Source organism: Styela clava, chromosome 7, assembly GCF_964204865.1.
Source record: "Styela clava chromosome 7, kaStyClav1.hap1.2, whole genome shotgun sequence".
Classification (NCBI taxonomy): domain Eukaryota; kingdom Metazoa; phylum Chordata; class Ascidiacea; order Stolidobranchia; family Styelidae; genus Styela; species Styela clava.
This window is the reverse complement of record NC_135256.1, coordinates 19,587,605-19,600,743: the sequence shown is the minus strand read 5'-3', so window position 1 is coordinate 19,600,743 and position 13,139 is coordinate 19,587,605. Positions and strand designations below refer to the sequence as shown.

General features: G+C 34.7%; 1 protein-coding gene across 1 annotated transcript; it reads right to left on the bottom strand.

Moving 5' to 3' along the window:
• Nucleotides 1-1,854: 1,854 nt before the first annotated feature.
• LOC120328347 (4-galactosyl-N-acetylglucosaminide 3-alpha-L-fucosyltransferase FUT6-like) lies at nucleotides 1,855-6,090 on the bottom strand. Its single transcript, XM_039394807.2, has 4 exons — nucleotides 5,630-6,090; nucleotides 5,004-5,184; nucleotides 4,312-4,442; nucleotides 1,855-3,144 (listed from the first exon to the last, which is right to left on the bottom strand). Exons 1-4 carry the CDS (start codon nucleotides 6,076-6,078, stop codon nucleotides 2,640-2,642), a joined length of 1,266 nt encoding a protein of 421 aa, XP_039250741.2. The 5' UTR covers nucleotides 6,079-6,090; the 3' UTR covers nucleotides 1,855-2,639.
• Nucleotides 6,091-13,139: the final 7,049 nt, after the last annotated feature.

The following is a 13,139-nucleotide window of genomic DNA, read 5'->3' as shown; positions in this document are numbered from 1 at the left end:
TTCCATAAAAAACTTCCCACTTACGCTAAGCATGAGATGCGCCGGCGTTCGCTGAGCACAAGATTCAATGATATGAGTTCGCGGAACCACCACAAGTTACACACATTTTGATGACGTCATTGCACAAAAAAAAAACGAATCCCGTAGAGCTGACAGAAATATTTGAAATAAATAAAGTAATAGCCTTCTAGCGAATAATACAATCAAATACAACCATTAATAATTTCAAAGCAATTGGTCCAGTAATTGAAGAGAAAAGCGATTTTTTCACAACGATAGCAAAAAAAATACCAACAAGAACAATAACAACAACAGCATGATAACAAACGACTCATAGTTCACTACGTGTCCAATTACGAGAGCAAAATACTAGAAAAGAGAAGTTCCTAGAAATCAGAAGCAGCGACACCCAAGGTTCTGTGACGTCCATGCCACGAACTAGAAAAAGAGACTTCTTATTTGGCTTAGCAGAACACAACAAATCTGATAATTACTTGTTTGCAAGAAGATTAAAGATTTGAAATAATTTCAATAATATATCTTTATTTTCGACTGAATTATAGAATTTATTTTTACGAATATTTCATACTCTCTGGTCTAGACGCCGTAAGTCGGTGTAACACTGTAACTCAACAAATCAAGCGATCGACCGTCGTTCAGCTGTAAAGTAAACTTTATGTTAATGTTTGTGGCATTGTAACATTGCATCTCATCAAGATGGCTATGCTACAATAGATATTTGGACACAAAATAGACCTATAGAGTGTACTTTTATTATGTTGTTGTTGGCTACCTTCTTTTTATTGTCGTTATTGTTGTTGGGAAAAATTGCTTTTCTCTTTAACTACTGGACCAATTATCAATCAGAAACTTTCAATGGTCAAAGACTGTTCTTGTCGCTATTACTTTATGCATTTATTTTGAAAAGTTCTGTGGCCTCTGGAATTTGTTCTATTAGTGTGCGATGACATCATCGAAATTAAAAATTGAGCTCTTTGTGGCGAATCCGCCCTCTCGTAAGTTGATGTTAGCTGCTGTACGGTATCGCTAGTCTTCTGTTACAGATACAGTATTTCATTCATGTTTTCAACTTTAATTCAACCCATATATATCTCGATTAATTTCTTCAAATGACGACTGTCTTTAATCGGCCTCAATTTTTAAACCCTAAATGACAATATTTAAACAAAAGAGAAATGCGCAAATGCATGCCACATAAGCCAAAACCAAGTAGTTTAATTTACTATCATCAAAACGATACATAGATCCATTTCGTGCCCAATTATAAAAATCTTTCTGTTAAGGAACAGTTATCATATATATTAAACAATAGGCTACTTTCGGAAAGAATGGTAGCGATGTACTAATAGTAGGCCTACCGTGTTGATTGCATGACAAATTTCAGCTCGCTGAAACTGAGCAAGCGAAAGTTGCTATAGAATTATAGATATTGATGGACTTCAACTGATGAACGTTTGAAAACGATTGGTACACTTTATTTTCAGTGAATTTGAGGGCACTAATCATTTGAAGCAGACACTAGACCTAGAGCATAATGTTAGGACGTACTAGAATCAGGGAAGATAAGAGATGCGCCACAAACCACATAAGAGCTTTCAGTTGACTTGTAAATATCTGATAAACCTCGTAACATACGTGCTCAATCATTATACTGAGAAATTGAAAAGTTAGTATATCTTCCAGAATCTTTATTTGGAAGGCTTGGTCGTATAGTGTGTCAAGATTTCTTCATACTGGTATCGATCATGAGAATAACCAAACTAAAATTGTTTTACGCATGGATAAATTGCCGTATGGTAATCGTGATGTTGACATTCGATAACCGCACTTGAGTCTGTGCCGGATTAATTCAATCTTTGTTAAACATTAATGAGTTTTCTTCGGAAAGCGGTCACTAGCGACGAAGGAAGTAAATATTGTCTAACTCTAATGAGATGATGCAATGCATAATTTTGACCAAAAATTGTTTTTATTCAGCGATGAACAGATGTAAACGTGCATAATGGATCCCTAAATTTGTAACAAATAGAATTCAGAACTCGATTAAAATGACATAGACTCGTTATCACGGACTCGGCCGAGTCCTTAAAATAAGCGAGTTCGACCAGATGTTACTGTAGCCTACTACTTTGAGTTCCAAAGACACTTCGATTATGACAGAACTACCAATCAGCAATAAAAGACAAAACGAAAAAACTAAGACAATATTGTTTAGTGCATCCATGGGAAATCTTATTCGTGGTTAAGCAAGTTGGCGTCTCAAAGCCCTATGCTCACCCCTTCGCCCAATGATCAATAATTCGAGTGGATGGTGTCAAACAGGAAATATTAATACCCCCCTCAAATAGTAGCTCTCACATCAGTGGTTGTTCATACAAAGCGTTGTTTGGAGTGGAAGTGTGAAAACACTTAACAAAAACTCTATTCGTCTAAAGTTCTAAACCAAAACATCTCGACGATTTCTATTCATAATTTATAATCCAACACTTATGCATCCTAACTTTTCAATACATTCTTCTTTCAATACAATATTCGTATAAACAAAAGTATAAACCAATCGCTAGAGTTAGTCAATCTTCCACAAATTGAAAATATCTTCACTATTTGGTTTCTTTCCATTACCTTTCATTGATACCATAGAAATTATTGAAGTAATTTGTCATTTCAGTCATGTTGGTTGAAATGCATTCCTTATTCTCTGTTCCAAACCACCAGTCGGTGAATTTCATCGGTCGACCTCTGTGACCCTTTGAAACTAAATTGCATAAATCACAATTTATCGATATTCCACAATTTTCCGATTTATTTGCCGTTCGCCATTTAAAATATTCCTGATAAGCTGTATCGTTTTTATCCAGGTAATCGAGATATTCAGCAACTTCCTTTGGCGAGTTAAAATCCTCAACATGAACATAAGATCCTGGTGGTGCTACTCGTACCACATCTGCTTTAGAGGATCCCCAAACGACAGGAACGAGTCCGTATGCTAAGGAGTTTCTCCAAAACTTTTCAGTGATATAATCACGACAATGAATACCATTCTCAAAAGCTAAATAGAACTTGTATTGTGTTAACAATTCTCGCAAATTTTCTTGATATCTCGGACCAAAGCATTTCCCATATCTGAAATCATTATTGACAGTATTAAAGGCTTATTATACCTTCAAATTATCCATTTGAACTGCAAAATGGGTACTGAAGTAGTTGATGTACTTGGTATTCCAGTCTAATAAAATTTCAAACCATTATTTATTTTTAAGTAGTTCAAGTTGCAGGGGCTTATTCCAAAATAAAACCGGTTTAATTTTTTAATAAAGTAATTTTATTTCAATTTTGTATAAATTAAAAATTTCTGTAGTTTTAAAAAAAGTTCTGTAGTTCTTTAAATTTCAAATAATACCAGATTCGAAGATTCTTGATTCGAAGCCTCAAGTCAACGTCACAATAAAATATGCTAATTTAGATTAATTGCAAATTTTTCAACGTAGTGAAGAGCTCATTTTTTAAGTTATAATAAATGAGATAACGATTTATAGCTAATTGATCTAAGCAACAACAAATCTAAGAATTATCATATTTTCTATTATTCGGATCTTTTTTTTTATCATAGACAAGGACTCGTAAGCTATGTGGCTATTGATTATTAATGTGTGTATATTACCCACCTGTACCTCACATTTGTTGAAATTTAGTAATCTATCATTCCGCTATGATTTGTGAGTGGTTCAGTGAACATGAGTTTGAAAGGAAAGTTGACCCATTTATATATATATATATATATTGTGACTCGTTATGGGATGAAAATGTATTTGTTTGTGGGTAACAATGCTTAATTAATTAATTGGTAAGTCACAATGCTCGCCATGTCCGCAAGTTGTGTCGGAACGAATTTCGTTTTATATTATGCTGTTTACCCATTCTTAGCACTAATGTTTCGCGCAAACAATACAAAAGTAATAATGTGACCCAAGATGTTGAAAACCTTGTACAACTTTAGTCTAAATGCTTCATGTTGTGAAATTGTTAACTTAAAGTAATCTGAACAATAGGATTTTAGATACGCCATAACTTGACATCTCTTTTTGTAAGTGTTTATCACGGTTGGGTGATCCCATAAACTAATCGGATTAAAGTAGATTTTGTTAGCTGTGCTGTTCTACAATAACGCCTCGCAAATTCCACGAGAAGATTCAAAAAAATGTGTTGGTACTAGGAAGTTCACACAAACATGAAACGCACAAAGATATAATCTCAAGGAGCATTATAATAAAAGCTTTCAAATATGCCCACCTGTCGAGTTTTAATCCAGCTTTAATGAGTTCATCCGTGTAAATTTTACGAAACTTAGCTCCGACTCGTTTGCAGTCGCTTGCAACGATTACAGCTACTTTGGTTTTATTTGTTGTTTGCAGATTCTGGGTCTACGAGAGCGAAATTAATATCATATTTTAATATATTTTTGCTATCATATATTGGTAGTATTGCGCAATATAAACTGTGCTGAAAAATGTCATCATATAACACGACTCAACACGTATTTATATATTTTTCCAATTGAAAATAGTAGACGACAATTTGTCTGATCGAATATTTGTATATAAAGTTTATTTAACAATATATAGAGAGTATATGAGCAAAACGACGTCGCTGAACACCAGAATGTCTAATTTCAGCAACAAGTAATAGGTCAATAAATAGTAGACGACGATTTGTCTGATTGTATACTGCTATTACAAGTTCATTATCTCATAAAATACAGAGAGTATGCACAAAACGACGTCGTTAAACACGAGAATGTTTAATTTCAGCAACAAATAATAGGTCAATAAAATATTTCACCCTGCCTTCGAGAATGGGCCATGTCGGATCATTCATTTATTATTTAATTAATAAAAAAAACTAATCATCTCATCAATTGTGTAAAGAACGCAAAAGATTTATTTCAAGCTCCAAGTAATTCATAGAGTTTTCACTGGACTTACCGATTTTATAAGTCCATTCCCCCAGCATCCATAAGGTCCTGTAACATCGGAATCCCTTCTATAAGTTATTGTCATATTGAACAACTCATTGAACATAGTCAAGTCCCTGTTAACTCTGTTTATTGCAAATGTGTGACATGGATTTTCTCCACATCGGAATACAAACACTTGGTGAGGTAACCTGAAAACATATATATTGGATTTGATGAATTATATTCCTGATATACCCCGTCGAGATAATTTGAATATGTTTAATCGTCATAAATGGCGACCACTAAAAATTTTGAAAATTCATTTGTGATGTAATAATTTATTTTAAGATGGAGCCAAATGAAATGCGTATGCAGCAGTGATTGAATTGAATTAGAGCAACAATGTTCGAAAGATTGTGAATAAACTACACACAACAAATATCACTTTTGTTTGGAATATTGCTTGACTTTGGCCTGGACCCTAACTTGCTTTAAAAAATGATATCAATCAAATTATAACTTGTCCTTGCATACATGATGCATTAGGGATTGTACTGGTATTATGTTTTACGCGCGGCCCCTTTTAACAAAAAATTCACATTTCAAATATAGGTTCAAGTCAAGAAGTCAGAAAATCACAATTAATCAACTAACCTATTAGGAAATTCTATAACATCAAGTGTGAGAGACTGGTCCTGTAATATAACAACGTCACTTTCATTGAAAGCTGTTTTGTTCGTTGTGAAACGACATCCCCCGCAATGATCGGGAAGTTTGCTATTTTTCATCTGATACGGGTTGGCCCAATTCCACATTAGTATTGTTGGTGGAATTTTAAACTTTTTTGGCTTCTCGCTAGGAAGACGGGGATGTATATCTTGACTGGTTTCAGAAGTTGTTCTATAGGAAAACGTAGTATTAAGAATTCCAGTACTCCTCGTTGTATTACCCAAATTAAAATACTCAGTATACAGGGTAACGTTAGTCGCAAAACCGTATAACATATCCACGAAATGTAAATTCATGGAGTTTGAGTATACCATCAATACGAAAAATCCAACAATAGTTGCAACACCATACACCCACCGTATGTTGAGACCCATCTTATTACCTATTGTATGAACTGAAAATGATATATTGATTTGAAAAATATTCCTTATTGCTCTTAATTTCACTTTAAAACTACTGTATCATAAAATATATCTACCATATCTTATCTAAACATTTCAATTACTAATATAGGACCAATCAGTCATCAAAATGCCATTTCACATGGAAAAATAGTGCTTTATCGACCAACCAGTAAACAAGAATAATATACTATTGACTAAGACATCCATCCAAATTTATATATTTTTTCCTGAAATCTAATTTTGAAAAATTCATTTTCAGTTATATTTCACCAATTTAAAATCAAAGTTGCTTTCCAAGACCCATATCCACTTAGAAACAATTATTTATTTCTCATTTCTTTCCTCTATACACATGCTTTGTAAAAACATAAACATTTCGCTATCTTCTCAATGTTAATCAGAATAGATCTAAGTATGTATACATTATATTCTGTATATTGTCAGCAACTGCAATAAAGCTTATGAGATGTTTCGATCGACTATAATCTACTGTCGGTGGCTATCTTCCGGTCGAAACTTGGGTTCACGAACTTGGGACAAAACTCTTGCCAATCAACTAGGGGTAATTCTGTACAAGTCAGATCCACCAATCAATAATTTATGTGTAGACAGATATAACATCTACAGTGGTTCTCCAGATATCTTCTGTTTTGTTCGCTACCTCTCGTTTGAATAAAGATACTATCAGTCTCCTGATTTCATACACGATTCACACGTGTACAAAGCAATATATAAATTCTGAATTTGGCTTTTCTTCGTAATACACGGTCACGTAGCAGTGTTAATGATTAATAGCGAGGTTAACACTTCCACTTTTTAACCGGTATTTTGCTGATATATATATATATATATACTAGTCGGGCAGAATCGAGCCTCGACATTGTTTTGGGACATAAAGTTTTTTTTTATTGTTTAGATATAATGTCGAAGGCATAAATAATAATACCCAGGTGGGTGTGGAGGATATAATGATGGGCAATTTTTCAAGTGGATTTTAATTATTCGTACCAGGATGACGCACGTCATGAGCCCTAACCTGGTACACATACAATGTTCAGGTTGTGCGCCATCTTGGTACGAATACTTCGGGAGCACCTTTTTGCTAAAAACAATTATTTTATAACTACATGGGTTAGGTCAGATTACATAGTAACATTGAATCTCCTTACAATGTCAGAAATTTAATTTTAGTAGAATAAATGGTAGTTTATTTCACTAATATAAGCCAAGATCCATCGGCAGCATCTAGTATTCTAGGCACTTTCTTTTGCGCTTTTCAAACTACATTTGTGTTGTCGCGGGCATTTCGTTTTCTTGCTTCTTAAGCTTAGGGACTTGGGAAATATTTTATTAGTTGAAATGGATTGGAATATTTGACCTTGTTTTTCACTCCGAACAAGTCCATGCAAAACTATCCACTGGTATCTAACGATGTGTAACGTGTTTTCTTTTGGAAGAACCGGAACCCTTCAGTAGGGATGGCAGAATCGAGTCCGGATTCGATTACAGAATCGATTCTTCGCGGTATCGACTAGAATCGATTCCGATGCACCGGAATCGATTCTCGAGTTTGAAACTTGGATTGCAAACAATGTGTAACGTTTTGTTGCAATTTCTTCACATATATATATAATATATGTATAAACTGTTTCACTGCTATGTTGAGTTGCTACGAAACCGCAAACTTCACTATATATAATGTATATATTATAAATATCGCTAGTAGGCTTTAACGCTTATTTATTTTAAAAATCTCTGTGGGTTCTGAGGGATTCGTTTTTATTTGTGCGTTTTGTCTCCTGTGGCAGATTGGATACCCATACTACTTAGTTTCGGCCTTCTTGTCCGTCCAGAATTTGAACATCGTTGTCTTGCTTGATTTCATATGGTATTGCTTGGGTGGGTATATTTTTCGGTAATATGTCGAGGAATCGAGATTCGGAATCGGAATCGAAAATTTAGGAATCGGATAAGAATCGAATACTTGTAAGTACTCATACTTGGCATCCTTACCCTTCAGGTGCAGCATTGACTTTGGCCAAATCAATATATCCTAGTGGAGATAGATGGTATACATATGCGAAACCGTGATGTACACCTGTTATGCCAACATAATTGAGTCAAACATTTTGATCAATAGTACATCACACCCATTTTCCTGCGAGCTTCGGTTGCATGTAGGTAGTAATTTGCGCACATGCATCAAATTCCGCTTGTTTATGGAGCTATAAGTTTTTGACGAGCTTTTGTGTATGATTTCATTTCATAGAAGCTGTCCTAAAGAATACTAGTTTCAGCTTTTTCATTCATTCAAACCGCGTGTTGAAAGTAAGTTTTGTAATATTGCGTGTTGGTTTTCAACTGGTTTATTTATATCAGTGGTTCTCAACCTTTTACTGGCCGCGTACCACTTTACTGTTTTTACTCTGGTCGCGTACCACCGAAAAATCCCTGTTTTGGCGTGGGGAAAAATGGCACAAGACATGCGCATAGGAGTATTTTATAATGTGGCACTACATTCCTCGTGACCCAATTCGCAAGACGGACGAAAACATGCCCATATCGATTCGTGGAAAATAGCAGGCGAGGGCGATCTGTAAAGACTGGTCCACAGGACGTTTCTTCGACCTCTGACCCCGGAAAAATTCTTTCTATACTGTACTATTGCAAAAAAAATTAGACTTAATTTGAGAGTGTTTTGTTGTGCTGGCGCTCATAAGCTGGTTTACGGGTTTGAAACCTTATTTTTTTTATTGAAATTATTCAACCATGTGCCGCTTACAGACACTGATAGTTCAGACTAGTCTATCGCAGCATTTGCGAGACTCATTTTTGATTACACCACTAAATTAATGCTCCTTTGAAGACAAAATGACAATTAAGATATTTTATTCACAACTATTTTCTTGAAACACAACTGACAAATAACAGCCAAAACTACAAAAACGAGGCAATGTTCACTGATTATTGCTGGATACGAAAATAAACAAGGAATTTGATGCCGGGGAAACATTCATTCAAGGCCGTTCAGCGAATACATACGTATGGAAGATAAAGCGTTGTCGGCATATTTTGGCCAACTCAAAAGTTAATTGTTGCATAAATTCAAAGCTGCTCGCGTACCACTTGATCATCTTCCGCGTACCACTGATTTATACCCATCACTCGACATCCTTAAATCGGTGATGCCAGTAAATCTTTAAATACAAAAAGATCAGTATCTGCAATAAAAACAGCAGTACCCACTCAAATGACAGATGAGGGATGGATACTCACATTATCTGCTCCATCGCGTGCCTCTTACCAGTTTACATGAGTGCCAATTGGTATCCAAGCTCAGCCAGAGACAAGAAGTTTCAGACTGCGGTTGGTGTGACGAAATGTTTTTAAATATATATATATTCTACAATAAGATTATTTGATTGTATATTACTGAAAGTTACGCCTTATATGTCTTTTCCCATTGCACTATTTCTTTACTGATATTCGATGAAATGACGCTCATCTGAAATAGTTATTCAAGTGTGTAGATAGGTATAATCTTTTCCACGCTGTTCAGATGGAAATGCACGAATATATCTAAGAATCGCTAATATTGGTTTGCAATGCGATGAAATCCCACCTCGGCATTTCTGCTTCTCGCAATTGCTGCGTATATTATTGGAGAAGTTCTGTGGCGTGGTTATCAAATGAAGAAAACATTGGAGTATTTTTCTACTTCTCTACTATACTCTCAAACTCTTGTGAAAACTTTTTCCCGTTCAACCTTTTTTGAAACATCCCGAACAACCACAACTAATTCTGTCATTAAACTTCCGAAACAAACACATAAGGTTATCCACAGATGCACATCGCAAAGTCCTAAGTAGATATTGCTGAATTGATCTTTATTTTATCATTTTTCATGTAATGCTTTTTGATAAACTTGATATCTATCGTAAACACAGCACATTTGGCTATGTTGTAGTGTAACTTTTTTTAGCCTCACATTTTTGATATTTGTGGTTAGATTTCTTGGGGCTTTGTCAAACAAAGTTACATACAAAATATTGGTTGTAAGTTGCAAAACATGATCATATTTTTACCACCTGTATATCATTCATTGTCGAGAATAGTAATAAAATCATAAAATCTGAAACCCGTTTTCGTGAGTGAATTCTTTGTTGTAGCTGAATTCGGGGGACAGCATGACAACAGGCAAGAGAAGCACGGTCGCCTCTTTTAGTTTATGACAGGGTTTCTTAAAATGGGACCCCGGCCTCCTTGGAGGCCACATATCAGTTATCTGGAAGCACGAACAAACAGATGGAAATGCGAATATATAATAACAATGTATTTTGTAGAAGAGAAGAAGCGAAAGTGTTGAGAGTTTTTGGTAGTTTGAAAAGCATTGACATGAAACATAGAATGAGCTACATTTTTCCCCAAGGATATACTATAAAATGTAGCCATTTTCTCATTCTTGTTCTCGCGATAGCATTATTTTTCACTGCATCGTCGTGATCATCCCGCTGCATAACAATCCTTGCTAACAAATAATTGATTGTTCTCCACCGGGTTTATATCCACTTGAACCACTGCCGACTGCATTAGCAGGCTTGTATTGTTAATTGCAACAAAATCGGGTATTTTGAAATAGTACCCTTTATTTTACGCGTATGTTTCATCAGTATTTCCATATATATGGGTCGCGATCCAAAGCTGGGTTCAACAAATACCTAAAAGTTATTGATTTTATTTCCTAGTAAATTTGGTGCTTCCGTAGTCAACCTGAACATAGTATTGTAACAGGTTATGGTTCAGGTTGTGCGCCATTATGGTACACAGATTTGACGAAAAACACTGATACATGCTCAAGGGTGCAAACTCCACACCCATGTAAAAATGATGGGCAATGACCCCAAGATGACAATCACAAATAAAAAAAAATTTATGTCTGAAAACAAGGTTGAGCCCAAAAAGGCCCCTTATCTTCCGGACTATACAATAAATTTCTTCTTGCCGCGCGAAGACTCATGCCATGATTGTCAAAATATTAAACGTTTTTTTGCCACCAGAAGACTCCTGTTAGAAGTTTTGGAATATTTTTGGACTAGGATTATCGTGAAAAATGGCCTCGTTTCAGGTCAATATCTCATCACCATTAATCTTCAATGCCAAAATATACAACTTTCTTATCACTATTTTGTTCGATGGCGGAAGATTGACAACAAGTGAATTATCTTAGAGGCTTAGATAGATTGAATGCTGTTGTCTCACCATCAATTTCTTTGATTCTGTTTATCTTTATCTAAGGCTGGAATAAGTAGGGTTAGGATGGGTATTTCCTCTCTTTCTCCGTTCATCTTATTTTGTTTAATATTTTTTACAAACCTACCTTATCCTAACCCAGCTTGAGATAAACAGAATCAAATAATACAAATCAAAACATTAGTAATGGTACAACGGTAGGATAACTGTTAGGAGATCATCAACATCTAATATTGCTTTATTTGCTTATCCAGAGGTTCTACTACTCTTCTTATATTGAGAAATAATAATAATCCATATTCTAACCACTGATACGCGGCTTATCAAGTGAATACGATAACGACTAATATCCAATTTGGCTACCCAACTTTCACAAATAGTGCTATTCGCTGCGAGAAGTACAAAATATAATCTTCAGAATAAAGTTAAAATATAATTCTCCATAAAATATTGCACGGCGAGCGCCAAAGTAATTTAGGCTTCACGCATGACTGCTTGAATGAAGAAAGAATATTTGTCAAATACGGCAGTCATATACAAAAAATAAGTGATTCCGGAAAAAATGGTAAATTTTACGATACGTATTGTTGGCATTGGCTGTGTAGTGTGTATATGTATATGATTTTGCTTTATATGCATATTTGGTTGACTATATACTATAGGTATATGATTTGGATGTGTAGTCATTAAAATAATTCTATATGTATATTGGGTTATATGTATATGCTGTGTATGCACATTACTTGAATAAATACATATTTTATAGAATTGGTTGTATATACAGCAGGGTGACTCAAAAAAAAAACGGAACCCATAATATTGTTAATAACTTATACAAAAACATCATTAAATTTTGTTTATGCTTCAAATTCTGTTTGCGCATGATTATACCCGAAAGTTCCAGGAATCTAGGTAGGGATATGTTCGAAAATAATTGTTTTTAAAAAATTGTTTTAAATCAAGTTTTTTTTTTGTCTGTTTTGTTCAAAATAGCTTTATCGTTTGATTTTTTTGCATTAAATTGATTACAGCTAGAACAAGAAAAGAGGATAAAAACTTGCCAATTTCTTCTTATTCGCAATAAACCTCTCGAAACGCCACAAATATAGATCACTTGCCCTTACACGCCTCCTTGAGCTGTAGCACAATGCGTCCGCAAACGTGGTTGGCGGAGGAAGTCGCTTCTGATAAGCCATTACGCAAACCACTCTACTGCAAGGAGCCCAGCAATCCTCTTGTACATTGTCACATCACTCGTGGGATTCGAACCGGGACTGGATATATTATTAGGCAAAGTAGCCGAAGCCTGAGGACTTTCTTCCTCGAGGGCCTTGTCAATCAATTTTGAACTGTTATACATTTTTAATCGTTTTTAAAATGTAAAGGCTTATTTCTGAATAATGTTAGTTTCAAACTTAACATATGTCATAATTTTTGTTCAGGTTAATAATTCCAAATATTTACCGTTTAAATCATTAAAAATGTATATACGGCCACATAAACGAATTTGTATAACTTCTATTCCTTCAACCTTAAAAACAAAGTATGCTAAGTCAAATTAACTAAACAATTTTATATCGTAATAATGCCTTTATTTTATGAAAAAATATCGATATATAGCTATATATATATAATACTAATTCATCTAAGCTACAAAGAAGGTAAGCATTATCATTATATAAAATATATGTTATATATCTTAGATCAGATATCACTAAAAACGAGGATATTGCGAGGGCTTGTTTTCTGGTGCCATTCCGTTTTGTATGTACGTCTATGTA